The sequence below is a fragment of the Schistocerca nitens genome, chromosome 1 (assembly GCF_023898315.1).
Source record: "Schistocerca nitens isolate TAMUIC-IGC-003100 chromosome 1, iqSchNite1.1, whole genome shotgun sequence".
NCBI classification, from domain to species: domain Eukaryota; kingdom Metazoa; phylum Arthropoda; class Insecta; order Orthoptera; family Acrididae; genus Schistocerca; species Schistocerca nitens.
The window spans coordinates 482,374,635-482,390,091 of record NC_064614.1 but is presented as its reverse complement, the minus strand read 5'-3'; the positions used below and the strand labels follow the sequence as shown (position 1 = coordinate 482,390,091).

The window sequence follows — 15,457 nt, the reverse complement described above, 5'->3', positions numbered from 1 at the left end:
TGTGAATTGTGTGCTTTGTAAATACTGTAAATGCAATCGATTTATAATCATAGCTTTCTTTCTTGTGTGTTAAAAGTGTGCATATGTATTGTTGGAGAAAAACTGTTTCCTTGTGTGGCGTGATACGCTAGATAAATAACAATAATGTGCGACATGAATGAAGTTAATATAACTATTAAAAAAACATTGAATATGTAGAATCGCTAATAAAGGACTCAGGTAATGGATGTGGTGCTGACTTACTGTGGAGAATTGCGTATTCTGGCTAAATGTCTTCAACTGCAAAATTGTTTGTTGTTTGTAACGTTAAAATTATTTAACGTATCATAGCATGGCGCTCGCAGGTTATAATATAAGAAAGTACATTTCGTTTACCACCTTGGTTGAGTTCGTAGCACTTCAGGATCTCATAAGCTAATTTACTAAGGAAATCAGCGTAAATGACAGTTATTGGTATTGCTGTAACTATTGTAGTTTTCGGGGTATAAAAACGATGTAATTGGCAATGGACTCGTCACATCAACGCACCCGGTTTGGTAGCTCAGGAACTAACGTAGCGTTTGTGGATCGCGTTACATTAAATATCTAAGATTTTCACGCACAAAGGGCGTTCAAAGTTTTGCACAGTCGTCTCTAATTTTTTTATTTTTTGCAGGAGGAGAATAAACTTTTTTGTGAACATACTTGGAACATTTAGCTACAAGTTGCTATATAAAAGTATTTTCTTTTATTTACAAGTGAGCCATAATGGACAGTGAAGTAGATGTCAGGTTGAGTTCCTCTTCAAGATCGGCGATGACTCTGCCACATCGATTCATAGGAAGTTGCTCGCTGTTTAAGGGGAGGACACAGTGGATCGCAGCAGTATCCAGCGGTGGTTGCAGCGGTTTAAAGAAGGTGATTTCTCTCTACTGGACAATCCACGATGCGGCAGATCATCGACGGCAGTGAGTGATGTGAGTAAGGAGACCATTGATCAAATCACTGGTACAGTCACTAGGGTACAGAAAAATCTGTGCACATTGGGTGCCCTTATGACGCAGGAGAAAAACGGGAAAATGGGTTGGAAAATTGTTCCTCATCCTCCCTACAGTTAGGACTTGGCTCCGTCAGATTTTTACCTCTTTGGTCGTGTGAAGGCTCACCTGCGCGGTAAAACATTTGGTAGTCAGAAAAACCTTATTTCCTGCGTCAAGCGATGGTGTTAAAGTCAATCCCCAGAATTTTACCAAAGTGCATTTACATCAAGGACAAAACGTTGGGCCAGATGCATCACAGCTGATGGGGGGTACATTGATTAGGCTCAACATATAGCTAAATGTTCCAAGTATGTTCACAAAACATTTCATTCTCCTCCTGCAAAAAATAAAAAAAAATTAGAGACGACTGCGCAAAACTTTTTGAACACCCTTTGTAGATGTATTTTATTTGAATGAGTATTATCGCCATAAAACACATTTCGTTCCGTGCATCTGGCTGTGAAGTACCTTGGCGGCAGGGAAAGCCACCACGTGTGCAGCCTCCCTCGCGCCCTGCCGTTTCCCTGGTAGCCAGGAGCCGTGCTTAAGCCTCCCCTCCCCTTCCCTCCTCCCCACAGGCTCGTCAATCATCACACATTCTGACAGGCTCGCGCGTTTAAAAACGAGCGCTCCTGTACGCGGCCTCAGCATCCGTTAAGCTACACCTGCGCCACCAGGAACAAAACGTCTGCAGGCACTGTGGTTGTACACAGGAAGCTGCAACATGTGGGCAACGGGAAGGTTGCGGCGTGAAAGACAGTGACGTGCGGCAGCGGAAGGCATAAGAGACCGTCGCGACGAGCGATCACGCGAAGTCTGGCTGGGAGACGGGCGAGATCCGCGAGTCCCAGACCGGAGCCAGAAGAGCAGCCATGGAACTGACGGCGAAGTTGGCGGCGCTGCTGCTGGTGCTGCTGGCCGCACAGACGGCCACCCACGCTACATCGCACCAACTCAGGAGAGGTACGTTACCTAATGCTGCCGGAACCCTTTGTGGACAATTACTACCTCAGTAGCGTAATCTGCAAATTTTTACCTCACTGAACTTATGAAACGTCCCCTTAGAAAAATTATACGAATGACTGTGCTTAAGCTGAAACACAATATTTTTAGCGCAACGCAATCTGACTTTCAAAAATCCCTACAAAAGAAAGGCCCTGACTAACATTAAACTATACCTTTCACAAATCACTTACCTCACAAAAATCTTCGCTACTCAAGCTACTGCAATACAGCGAGCGCCACTACTGACAGCTAAATAAAAGATTCAAAGTACTGAAGGCACTAACTACTGATAGGCATAGTTAGCAAATGAAAGATTTTGATAGAGAACAACCAATGTATTTACCTCAATAGTCATAATATATATAGCAGTTCATGACAAATTTCAAAACTCCGCCATCTCTCTCCCCACATCCACCTCTGCTGGCGGCTCACCTCCAACTGCGCAACGCTACGCGCTGTTCACAGCCAGCTGCCTAACACTACAATGGCGAGTATTACAACAATGCGAAGCAGCCACAGACTGCACACAGCACAGCCAGTGATTTTCATACAGAGGTGGCGTTACCAATAAAAAACCTAACCAGCCTACTTACATAGCCCCCATGCTCCCCACAAAAATTTTTACAAATTGTTTTGGGCACTGGGCAATACATATTTGTTAAAATTTTTCATAATCGTAATTACAATAACAAAGAAATCAAATGCACACACTTATTGATACAATGTTGGTCAAAAGCTAAAATTTTCTCACAGTCCATAAAGATAGTCCTGATCATTCATCATAATAGTAATTACAGTTTTTTTTCACAAAGTCTCATTAGTAAAAGAAATTGCACACAGAAGTAGTGGATTTCCATGCAGTCTTGAAGAAGTAGTGTTGTCCTTCCAACGGAAAGACAGTGCTGACTCTTGACATGCTGACAGGTAATGGGCCACAACAGAGCAAACCCACAGCGGAGTCAATCGAAGTTTTAAAGAATATCGTTTGGTAGGTCATCACAGAGCAGACCCACTGCAGTCCTGGTAGAGATTACGGTATTGGTGGGCCACCAGAGGCGCAGACCCACTGCAGTCCTTGCAGAAATAATGGTACTGGTGAGTCAGCAAAGACGCAGACCCACTGTAGTCCTTGTAGAGATAATGGTACTGGTGGGTCATCAAAGATGCAGACCCACTGTAGTCCTTGTAGAGATGGCTAGCAGCCATCCGTTGCGACTGTGCAGGTGCACAATCACCATCGAAGATTCTTGCGGAGAATATAGCAAGTCCATAAACCACCACTTGTGCACTCACTAAGTTTTTTTTTAATTGTCCTTAGAACCAGCAATGCTGTTATCCAGTCCCTTGCTGAATTATTAACACACGTGCAAACACTAACAGTCCCTACTTCTCACATATTGTCCATATACTATGACCAACAGAAACGTGTGCAGTGAAATGTAACTTACAAGTTAATAATATGATGAACTGGTGTCAATTACAATTTTATAACATGAGAATACAATTACAAAGATACAGAAAACATCATTAAAAACATAGCAATACAGATAACATTTGTAGTAATAAAGGCTTTACAAAATAATAAAATATACCTATACATCAGTGTTACAGGAATTATGACATAAGTTCATACATAAAAGATCAGAATAACTTTTGAAACATCAACTTCACACCTAAGCATTAAAACAGAACAGAATAAAGTCTAAACATCTTTACAAAGAAAATAACACATTATCAGAAAAATTCTACAACATAGCTCCTATTAGCTTAACACATTAAGACAGGAAAAACACAACTACCCAAGGGTACACAAACACATAGTGAGATAACACAAGGAAAGGACAGGGTTTGTTTTACTGCAGTATTTTGCAAACAAAACTTTCTTTACTTCTTGGAGATCTCCATTCGTTCTTCATTATTTCCAAAAAGTCCTATCTGTACCTGCTTTCTGTACTTTTTTTGTATAACTTCTCAATGCATTTCTTCCAATTCATCGCAACGCAGTCTCTTATATAGTCTACCCCCTCTTAAGCTAACTTAAATCTACTGAGCTCAGATGCTAAACTAAGGAACGAGGCAATGCAGCAGCACAAAACAATTAACACAAACAGCAATGATAAAAAATACAAAAGGCAAAGCAAGCAGCATAAATTACAACTAATATAAGGCAATGAGCAGCAAACAAGAAAAATAAATCAGTAGTAAAACTGGCTTAAAAGAATAATACAAAGTGAAATTTAGTAGCACTATGCATGGCAAACAGCAGCAGCAAATGCTATAATTAATACCTAAGCATGGCAAAGATCAAGCAGAAAAAATATTACACTAAAGACAACAACGCAGACAAGGGAAATGTCTATTCACATCTTAATGTCTATGTAATTAAAGTGGTGCACCACAACAACTTATTGTAAAAAAATATTACCATGTACTTGAAAAGAAAATTATGTGTGCAGTTACTGTTACTAGTCCCTTCTTATTGTTCTTTCCTTTCCAAGTGCTCCTTTTTTTAAGAATGTGGATTACAAAATTATTATTTAATAGATCTGTTGACAGAAAGTGTTCACATTAGCAAATGCATTTTATTTTATAAAAGCAATGCTGCAATACAGCTGGAAAATAGATATCAAATGAAATAAGCAACTATAAAAAGCAAAGCATAAAAATATCATTCAATAGTCATGTGACATTTCATAAGTTAGTAGAAATTCTCTCAACTCTCGTAGAAAGACGCTTGTCATAATCAGGTGTGCAGATGTAAAAATATTTCTCGTCATTTCATTAGGCATTTCAGTAAATATCATAAATTAAGAGCTCCACAGTGTAATCATATGTTTTCAAGTTCGACCGTGTCGTTTTTGCGATGCTTTCTACAAAGGAATGTCAGAAGCGAGGTTTTTTTCTCCACCTAATGGCTTTTTCTCCGGGCGGCTGTCGCCCAGCTGGGTGCCCACGACACATTACGTGCAGGTGGTCACTTAACTTTCTTACCGAAATATTTACGACACCAGCTTCCGCTACAGTGACAGTCTCATATAAAAAATTTCACAGGTCAAGAATTTGCGTTACAAATGTGTAGAAACAAAATCCTGTAAATATAACAGCGTCCAAAAAATTTTCGCCAGCATTGTGATACATTCACGCATATACACACATTTCATAACTCTTAAAGTACGATTCTTGGTTTCCAACAACCTTTTTCACAAACCAGAGTCCCTTAACCACTACTCATTATTCCTTACCTTATTCGTCGACACTTCTTCAATATTTCATCATAAGAGACGTAGCATAATCAAATAACTCATATAGCATCAGCTTATTGATCATAAACATACCTCAGCAGCATAATACACATAGTCATCGTAATAATATCATAACACCTGAGTCAACTCTCAAAATCGTCGTAGCTTCCTCCAATAATTTCAAAACCTAAAAAAAAATTCTCTGCTCATGTCAAAAGTGTCATCTGCCTCAAACGTACTTTAAAAATCGTGATCCCATACCAAATATATCATTCAAAGCTCTCATAGTATCACAATGGTTCCAAAAAAATATGAACAGTTCACAAAGTACAAACAACATACAATTTCGTAAGTGTGAAGTTATCCAACTGTGTAATTACGTAAACATCTGTCACATAGTAAAAAAAATGTTTCTTTCTCTGTTAAATGATCAGGTAGCTGTGTAATTTATGTGTTAGAGAAATATGGTACCGAAGTGTAAAGTTGTATAAGCAAATACCATATTAGCTAGGGCTCCTTGTGCTTGCCAAACACATGGTACACAAAGTAGGCGTGTACCCCCCCCCCCTGAGGATTAATGTAATTATACCCTCAGGTGTTACAGATTACAGCAATGGAATGAAATGTATCACGGAAAACCCTTGTATCATTGCACTTCAAATATCTTAAAAAAAATAAATGTTTTAAGTGCGAAATTAATCACTCAAATACGTGTACTGTAGCGCTAAACTGTGCGTCATGTTGTAAGATAATCTCTGTGGAAGTCTCGTATTTATCGTCCTCCGAAAGCTAAGTTCTGCAGAAGTCAATGTACTTACCTCATGATAAACAAAAGTGAAATGCTTTGTGTATAGATATCGTAGTTATTACGCTTATTGTTGTGATGAAGAAAGTACTGTACTGTAACGTATTGTTGTGCTACAGAAAACCCTGTCTCATTGTAGCTATACTACAAAAGTTACTACTAAAATATGTTTTACTTTCCAGAAGAATTCAGAAAAACTGTGCAGATATAAAACAGATACACCGCAAAAGCAACAAGGTTAATTGTGTCACACATTAGTAGCGTCGTGATATAGTCGTGTAGCTGTCACACAAACTCCAGAATGTATTTTCAAGTAAACCAAAATGTTGCATCAAAATCTCATTAGCAGTACTGGTAAATGTTCTAAGTATGTAAGCGCGATAGTCGTTACGTAATCGTGCAACTAACAAGCAAGAATGTACAAATACAACACTGTGTCGTCTGTTCACTATAACAATGCATTCGTAATTTCTGTTTAAAAATGTTCCCTAGGTTCTAGGCTGGATATTTAACTTCAAACATTGTTGCATGTCAACAGATTCTAAGTCTGACAAAGCATACTAGAAATGTGAAGTGAAAGGTTTTATGGCAAAGACTAAGTTAAACAGCAGATTATCATTCAATAAACGGTTTTACATGTGAAATGTGGTGTAAGCCTTTACTCTTTCTAGTACGCAGAGTTTCAACTTCAACGCAATTATCATGTGGTATACGTCGGATTCTGTAAGGTCCATTGTAAACTAGAAAGAATTTGTGACTCAAGTGTTTCTTCTTATGTGACAATGAATGAGCTTTAATGAGAACTTTCTGACCAATGTACAATTTCTTTGCATTTGCTTTACCGTGTAGTTTTCTCCTTTTGTCTGCTGCAGATTTTATATTTTTAAGAGCCAAATCAATTATGTGTTTGTGTCGAAGTTTACGTGTATTCGGGAAAGGTACAAGCTCTCTGATTCTGTTCGGTGGTTTTTCATTCTTCAGTACAAGAGTAGGTGGTAAAGCAGTGGAATCATGAGGCATTTCATTCAGCACGTTTTGAAATAAGTGTAAATATCTGTCCCAATGCTGATGCTTTCTGTGACAATAAAGTCTGCAAAGCTTATTGATTTCTTTCATAATCCGTTCGGAGGGGTTACAATGTGGTGAGTACAATGAAATAAAAACAGGTTTGATTTTATGGTTGCGAAGCATGCGTGACCAAACAGCAGATCTGAATTGCGGTCCGTTATCTGAAATGACTTTACTAACGTGTCCAACTTCACGTAAGAAATTTTTAACAAAGGCGTTGGATACAGACCGTCCAGTGGCTTTACGTAACGGTGTGAAAGAAACAAATTTTGAAGTAAGTTCAACAGCGACTAGAACGTACAAAAATCCATTAGATGTTCTGACAAGCGGTCCCAAGAGATCAACAGCAGCAAATTCTTTTAATTTAGAAGGAATGATAGGAAACAGCGGAGCACGATGGGAGATAGTAGATGGTTTCGCTTTTTGACAAAGTTTACAAATAGACAAGACTCTTCGAATTCTCTTTTCCATATTGTTAAAATAACAAGTCGTTCGAAGAATATGATAACATTTTCGTGGGCCAAAATGTGCGTAGCTGAAATGAATGTACCAAATGAGCTTATTAACAAAATCGTCTGGAATGCAAAGTACCCATAGCTTGTCATCAACAGTGCAGCGTTTGAAGAGTATGTTGTTTCTAACCAGGTAATAATGCCGAATCTGAGTGTGTGTCTTTTCATGCCATTTACTTTTGATATCTTTCCAAACCGGATCTTTATCTTGTTCATGAGCAATGTCCTTTAAAGATGTGGTGATGAAGTTTTCAAAGGCGACTTTCTGAATGTAAAGAATACGGAAATTTTTCTCAATGTTGCCTTCTGTGTTACTTTTCTCAAGCCCAGCCGGTGCGCGTGACAGTGCGTCCGCAACAATGTTCTCCTTGCCGGGAATGTAGACTATTGTGAAGTGGAATTCTTGCAGAAACAATGCCCAACGTTTTAACCTGTCATGATTTAATTTTGAAGACATAAGAAATTGTAATGCACGATGATCACTGTATACTTTTACGTGCTTACCAGAAAGAAAGAAACGGAATTTGTTAAATGCCCAAACGATAGCTAAAGCTTCTAATTCAGTAACGGAATAATTTTTTTCAGATTTTGTTAGCACTCAGCTAGCAAAAGCAATGGTTTTCTGAACAGTAATGTCATTTTCTATGGCTTCTTGGAATAAATTGGCAGCAAGACCGACTTTAGGAGAATCCGTGCTAAGGCAGAAATCTTGTGACAGATCTGGATGAGCTAGTATGGCGCGTTAAGTAGCGATTCTTTCAAATAATTGAATTCCAACTGTGCTTCTTCGTCCCAGTTCCAAATAGTATTTTTTCCAGTGAGAGAACAAAGTTTTGGTGTAACAAGAATTTGCATATTCAGAAAGCGACGGTAAAAATTTACGAGACCTAGAAAACTGCGGACTTGTCTTTTTGTGGATGGAACTGGAATGGCTCTGATTGCTTCTAACGTTTCAGGATCCGGCTGAATGCCTTCAGAAGAAATAATATGTCCCAAAAACTTCACCTTTGTCCTACCGAATTCAGACTTTTCCAAGTTAACTGTAATTCCAGATTCTGCAAAAATATGTAACACGCTGTTGAGGATGCGATTGTGTTGTTCCCATGAGGCTTCTGCTATCAGAATATCGTCTACATATAAGGTGATGTGACGTTTTAAGAACCCAGGTAATATGGAATTTAGCCCGCGAATGAATGCTGCCGAAGAAATGTTCAAACCAAAGGGAAGTTTCCGAAACTGATAAAAAACGCCGAAACAAAGGAAAGCTGTGTATTTTCTACATTCTGGATGAAGTTCGATCTGATAAAAGCTGGATCTGAGATCAATGGAAGACAACACTTTTACACCATTAAAATTTTGAAGAAGTTCTTCCAACGTTTGCGGCTTGTCTGTTTCAGGAATGATGATAGTATTGATTTGTCTCGAATCTAAGACAAGCCTGATCGATCCATTTTTCTTCTCAACAATATGTAATGGATTGTTGTATGAGCTTACTGCAGGCTCAATAATGCCCTCATTAAGCATAGATTGTATTTCTGTTCTAACACAGTCCCTATAATGTGCTGGAATTACGTATGGTCTAACACAAAATTTAGTATGCTCACGAACACGAAATTGGTATTGAAATCCCTTAATTGTTCCTGTTTTGTGAGTAAAAACTGTGGAATGTGCTTGTAAAATCTCAAAAAGGTCCTGCCTATCAGTGTCATTACAATTCTCAATTGTTTGAATTTTATTCTGAATTAACTCATTAATTTCAAATATGCCGTCGATATCATCCCTGTCAGTACTTGCAGAGCGATTGTTAGTGTCTAGTTCCGTAGAAAATTCCGAACTGTTGTCTAACAGAAGGTAAAGCCGATTAATTTCCTCGTCATGGTTTGAGAGCCAATCTTCAAATTTCAAAGCTATTGACTTACCTTCCTTCACTAAACTTATTTCAGCATCGTGAAAGTTTAAGATTGCGTTGTATTCATTCAAAAAGTCTACTCCCAATATAATTTCCGTCGACAATAATGGAACAATAAGAAAGCTCATAGAGAAGCTGTGGTTTTGACAAAGGAATTCTAAATTGGTTTGTTGGCGTACATCTACACTTTTTCCAAAGATTGCACCTTGTAATTTAATCTTATGTAACGGAAGTGTGGGGCAATCGTTCGATATGTTGCATTTTCTAAAAGCTGTTTCACTAATTACTGAAATGGGACTGCCAGAGTCAAGTACTGCCGTAAATTTTACGTCATTTACAGTAATGTGAATCACAGGATATGCAATGTTGTTATGTTTTACGTCGTGTTCCTGGAGTAAGATGTCCCTAATGTCTTCCATTTTTACGTAATTACTAGCTACGGCAGCTGCGTCGTTAGTATCACACGTATGTTTTGTGGCTGCCAGCGGTATGAGTCATTGCCTATTGTCTCTTTGTTGGCGCGCGTCGTTACTGGGATTAGGAGACCTAACTTCTACAAATTCGCCTTGCCGAGAGGGCCCAGCTCTGTTTGAATCCCGCCAGTTCTGATGCAATTCAGGTCTGTCGTTACGATCATATCGTCTGTCGTCATGTCGATAGATTCCATAGTTTCTTTCTTGTCGGTCACGTGGTGGAGAATTTCTCCCTGAATCGTAACTGTGCGCTGGACCGTTGCGTCTAAAGTTATTCTGTCTCCCGTAATAATAATTGTTTTGGTTCCCATATTGCCTGTTTCTCTGATTGTCTCTGTGATAGTCATTACCGCGGAGAGGTGATCTTTCCCTGTAATTATTACTACTCTGCCAACGGTTGTCGTACGGGTGGTGTCTGTTTCGGTCACGATTTACGTTGAAAGACTAGCCTTGTCGTATATTATTTCTGTCATCGCAGAATTGTGATGGATGTGATCTGTAATTGTTGTGCTCCTGTTTCCGCGTTCCCCGATTGTCAGTGTCAATTTCCAGTTCTTGTAACAGTCCCTGAAAAGCTTCAATGTCGTCTTTGCAACGTCCTGACAAAATAATATGTCGTAAATGTTCAGGCAGTTTGATTAAGCAAATGCGGATGAGTTCTGAGGGGCTGTATGGGTTTGACAGGTACTGATTCTTGTGCAACATGTCTTCAAAATATTTCACAAGACTGAAAAATTCAGATTGTTCGAAATGTTTCATCATTATGATGCTATGTTTTACTCGGTCTTGTGTAGCTTGAGACCAATATGCTGAGAGGAAGGCATGATAAAAATCTCCTTCACTGTGACAATCGTGAATGACCGATCGCATTCTTACAGCTGGTTCATTCTCCAAGTAGCCACACATAAATTCTAACCTGTGCTCCAATGACCAGTTGGGAGGAAAACAATGAGAGAATTGATGGAGCCACGCTTGTGGATGAATGTCGTTGGCAGAATTCTTAAATGTTTTGAATTTACGTGTAGTAATAAACAGCTTATAGTCAAAATCATCGTGTCGGCGAGTAGCATATCTGTCATTGTTACGTCGTGTCGGCGGTTCCATCTCAAAATTCGGTGCACCTTGCCAATTTCTTTCATAATTTCCGAAGTGTCCTGTGTTATTATTTTGTGGCTGTTCCGTATTTCTAAGTCCCTCTTCCCGTATTGGGGCGCGAGTGTCCTCTGAAATACATAATTCTTGTACTACTTGTGCCAACTGATCTTGCACTTCCCGGATTTCTCTTTTGTACTGTGTATTAATTTGATTTTGATTTTGTTTGAATTTTCTAATTTGTTCATACTCTTCAGTGTCAGTGAAGGCTACAGGTGTTGTGTCATTCAGATCATCATCTACCTTTGTAGATAAGTTAGTGAACTGATCTGAAAGTTCGGCTACTTTATCCGATAGTGAAATTATTTCCTCTGAATGTTTTTCTGAACCAAGTTTCAGAGTGTCCATTTGTGTTGAAATGGTATCTACTGTGTCCTTTAAGTTTTCCTGAGTTTTTGCAAGTTGGATAACCGTATCGGTAGATGCAACTGAGTCAATTTTAGCTTGCAAGGTCTCATGATTTTCATGAACAATAATTTGCAGTTCTTTTATGGCTGCTTCGTGATTCTGTAATGCATTTTCATGCCGCGAAAAAATGGGCTGCAAATGCTCACAGATTTGTGTTTTTACGTCATTACAGACTTTTTGACATTTCGATTCAATGTTATGTAACTCAGTAGTTAAATCTTCACGTGTTTGTTCAAGCGTGGTGTCTAACTTTTGAAGATTTTGTTCCATTGCGTCTAACTGTTGCTGTGTTTGTCTCTGGTGTTGTTCCATTGTGTCTAACTTTTGAAGATTTTGTTCCACTGTGTCTAACTTTCGAAGATTTTGTTCCATTGTGTCTAACTTTTGAAGCTTTTGCTGTGTTTGTCCCATATGTTGTATTAATTGTAATAACAATGCACTGGTGTCTGGAACATGTTCCTCAGTGCTTTTCGGCAGTGAATTTGCACTGGCAACATTCACATTTTGACAAGTGGAAAATGTGTCTTGACTCATTTGAGAAAACGGTGAGGATCCAAAACCTGAATCTACAATATTTGCAAAATTGTGTCCTGTCATTCCCGATTCCTGAGGCGAGCTGTTGCCGACCAATCGATCGATAATGCTTCCCTCTTCACTAATTGTTTCACTGTCCACGCCATTGTTTGCCGCCCGCTCCATTTCCCTATGCACAATTACCAAATTACTACTTTGAACATCAGTTAATTCATTACTCGGTGGCGCTAACACACTGCTTTCGTTTTCACTGTCATTTCTCAGTTTACTTTGGAGCCTAGTATTACGTTTTTCACACGCCATTATTGTCACAGTATTTCACACGACAACACAGAAAAACACAATTTGAAGAGCAAAAATAAGAGAACACATTAACATAACACTGAAAATAATATCTAGTTAATTGCAGCTGCGAAATACTTGGTGCAAATCTACATGCATGCCACAACTGTTTTACTGTACAACAATGAAAGACTGCAACTACAAAGGAGATTTTCTCTACAATTACGCGCTAGCAATACACAAAAGCTACACTACTTAAACAAACTACAAGTAAAAAAATCAGAAGATTCCAGTGAGGTATCCTAGGCTAAGGGTCGACATATGAAACGTCCCCTTAGAAAAATTATACGAATGACTGTGCTTAAGCTGAAACACAATATTTTTAGCGCAACGCAATCTGACTTTCAAAAATCCCTACAAAAGAAAGACCCTGACTAACATTAAACTATACCTTTCACAAATCACTTACCTCACAAAAATCTTCGCTACTCAAGCTACTGCAATACAGCGAGCGCCACTACTGACAGCTAAATAAAAGATTCAAAGTACTGAAGGCACTAACTACTGATAGGCATAGTTAGCAAATGAAAGATTTTGATAGAGAACAACCAATGTATTTACCTCAATAGTCATAATATATATAGCAGTTCATGACAAATTTCAAAACTCCGCCATCTCTCTCCCCACATCCACCTCTGCTGGCGGCTCACCTCCAACTGCGCAACGCTACGCGCTGTTCACAGCCAGCTGCCTAACACTACAATGGCGAGTATTACAACAATGCGAAGCAGCCACAGACTGCACACAGCACAGCCAGTGATTTTCATACAGAGGTGGCGTTACCAATAAAAAAACCTAAACAGCCTACTTACAAACTCTTCATTTAAGAATTCGATACGTTAGTTCCTTGGATTACGTAGCATCCAACCAACACTGAAAGCGCACAGCAAACTCGTGATAGAACTAAAATTTCCTGGCAGATTAAAACTATGCAGGACCGAGACTCGAACTCGGGACCATTGCCTTTCGCTGTCTGAGCTACTCAAGCACGACTCACGCCCCGTCCTCACAGCTTTACTTCTGTCAGTATCTCGTCTACTGCTAGTTCTGAAAGGTTCGCAGGAGACCTTCTGTGAAGTTTTGGAAGGTAGGAAAAGGTCCTGAGTTCGGGTCTCGGTACGGCACACAGTTTTAATCTGCCAGCAAGTTTCATATCAGCGCACACTCCGCTGCAGACTGAAAATCTCATTCGTGACAGACCTAGTTTTCGTGGTATTTCACGTTGCAACAAATACACTGACGGAAAAAAATCTCAACACCAAGAAATAATGTGGAGTAATGAAATTTCGGGAATAAAATAGTCTAGATAACAAATTTACGCGATTAACGTTATAAGGTCACAGGTTAATGTACACGCGAGAAAAGCCATCGTAAATGGGAAATGTTGGTACGTTAATAACCGGTGTACCTGCCAGGGTATTGAACGCAAGCATTTAAACGGGCTTGCATTGTGTCGTACAGGTGCTGGATGTCATTTTGTGGAACGGAGTTCCAAGAACGTTGCACTTGGTTGGTCAGTACACGGACGGTTAGTGCTGGTTGTCATCCGATGATGTCCCATACGTGCTCAACTGGAGCCAGATATGGCCAAGGCAACATGTCGACACTCTGTGGAGCATGCTGCGCCACAACATTGGTATGCGGGCGAGCGTTACTCCGCTGGAAAACACTCTCTGGAATGCTGTTCATGAATGGCACCACAACAGTTCGAATCATCAGACTGACGCATAGTTTCTCACCCAGGGTGCGTCGGATAACCACGAAAATGCATCTGCTGTTATATGAAATCGCACACTAGGCCTCAACTCCAGGTGCAGGTCCGGTGTGTCTAGTACACAGACAGTATGGACGCAGGCGCTCACCTGGCCTCCTCCTAACCAACACAAGGCCACCACTGGCACTTAGGCAGAACCAGCTTTCATCAGAAAACGCAACAGACCTCCATTCCACCCTCCAATGAACTTTCTCTTGACAATATTCAAATGACAAACGGTGGTGGTTTTGGGTTCAGTTGAATCCACGCTCAAGGGCGTCTGTCTCGGAGCTGTCCTTGAAGTAACCGATTTTTAACAGTTTGTTGTGTCACTGCGCTGCTCAAATTGCAGGCACAGGCACAATACAATGGCCGCAGCCCTACGCTGAAAACCGCGGTATTTCCTCCTGGTATTGCCACGTAGCCGTCTGGAGACCGGTCTTCTTGCGACCGTACATTCCCGTGACCACAGCTGTCAGTAATCATGTACAGTGGCTACATTCATGACAAGTCTTTCTGCAGAACAGCAGAAGCAACATTCAGCTTCTCATTACACGACCTCGTTGAATCTCACTGATCTGTTCATAATGACGTTTTCGGCGACTTAAAGATGTTCTTGACTAATATCAACTCACTACGTTCAGTCTCAAAGCTAACTAACGTTCACGACCGTTACAGTGCGTACTTAAAGCAAACCTGATTTTCACCCTCATAGTGGTGCCACTAGCTTCACTTTTATGCGATTGGTGGCAAATTCAAATAGACGTCATTTTTCAGATGTAGAAATGCCTCCCAACTTCCGTTTATCTTGCACAGCCCCTTCCTGGTGTCGGGGTTTCTTCCTAGTACACATATTTCTTTCCTGTAACTTTTCTTTACTTTTATTATTTTTTTTTTTAATTTTTAGGGTGCCACTTTTCGCACATACCTGAACAACCAATACTTCTTTTCTGGCTGTATATACTCCATAACAGTACATGGTGAAGGGAACTTCAAACGATAGCAATGATATTCTGAGCTATTGCGGTCGTGTTTGCAATGAGGTAAAACCACGACACACCTCAGTATTCGTCCTATCAGTCCCATGTCATTCTCATTATCACTAAGTGTCATCTGCGACGATGGCAATTCAATTTTTGTACGGTGTCCTTGGAAACCATTTCTATAAATTTAGCCAAAGGGGATTCGTACGGGCAAAGTTGCATTTACTACAGACACTGCCGTTTAAGTTCTCT

At 39.8% G+C, this 15,457-nt stretch overlaps 1 protein-coding gene across 1 annotated transcript in view; it reads left to right on the top strand.

The window, feature by feature from the left end:
- Window positions 1-1,682: 1,682 nt before the first annotated feature.
- LOC126252388 (trypsin-1-like) overlaps window positions 1,683-15,457 on the top strand; it is a 208,710-nt gene continuing 194,935 nt past the window's right edge. The window contains exon 1 of the mRNA XM_049953281.1: window positions 1,683-1,982. Coding sequence (XP_049809238.1) covers window positions 1,892-1,982 — 91 coding nt within the window. The 5' untranslated portion in view covers window positions 1,683-1,891. The remainder of the gene's footprint in view (window positions 1,983-15,457) is intronic.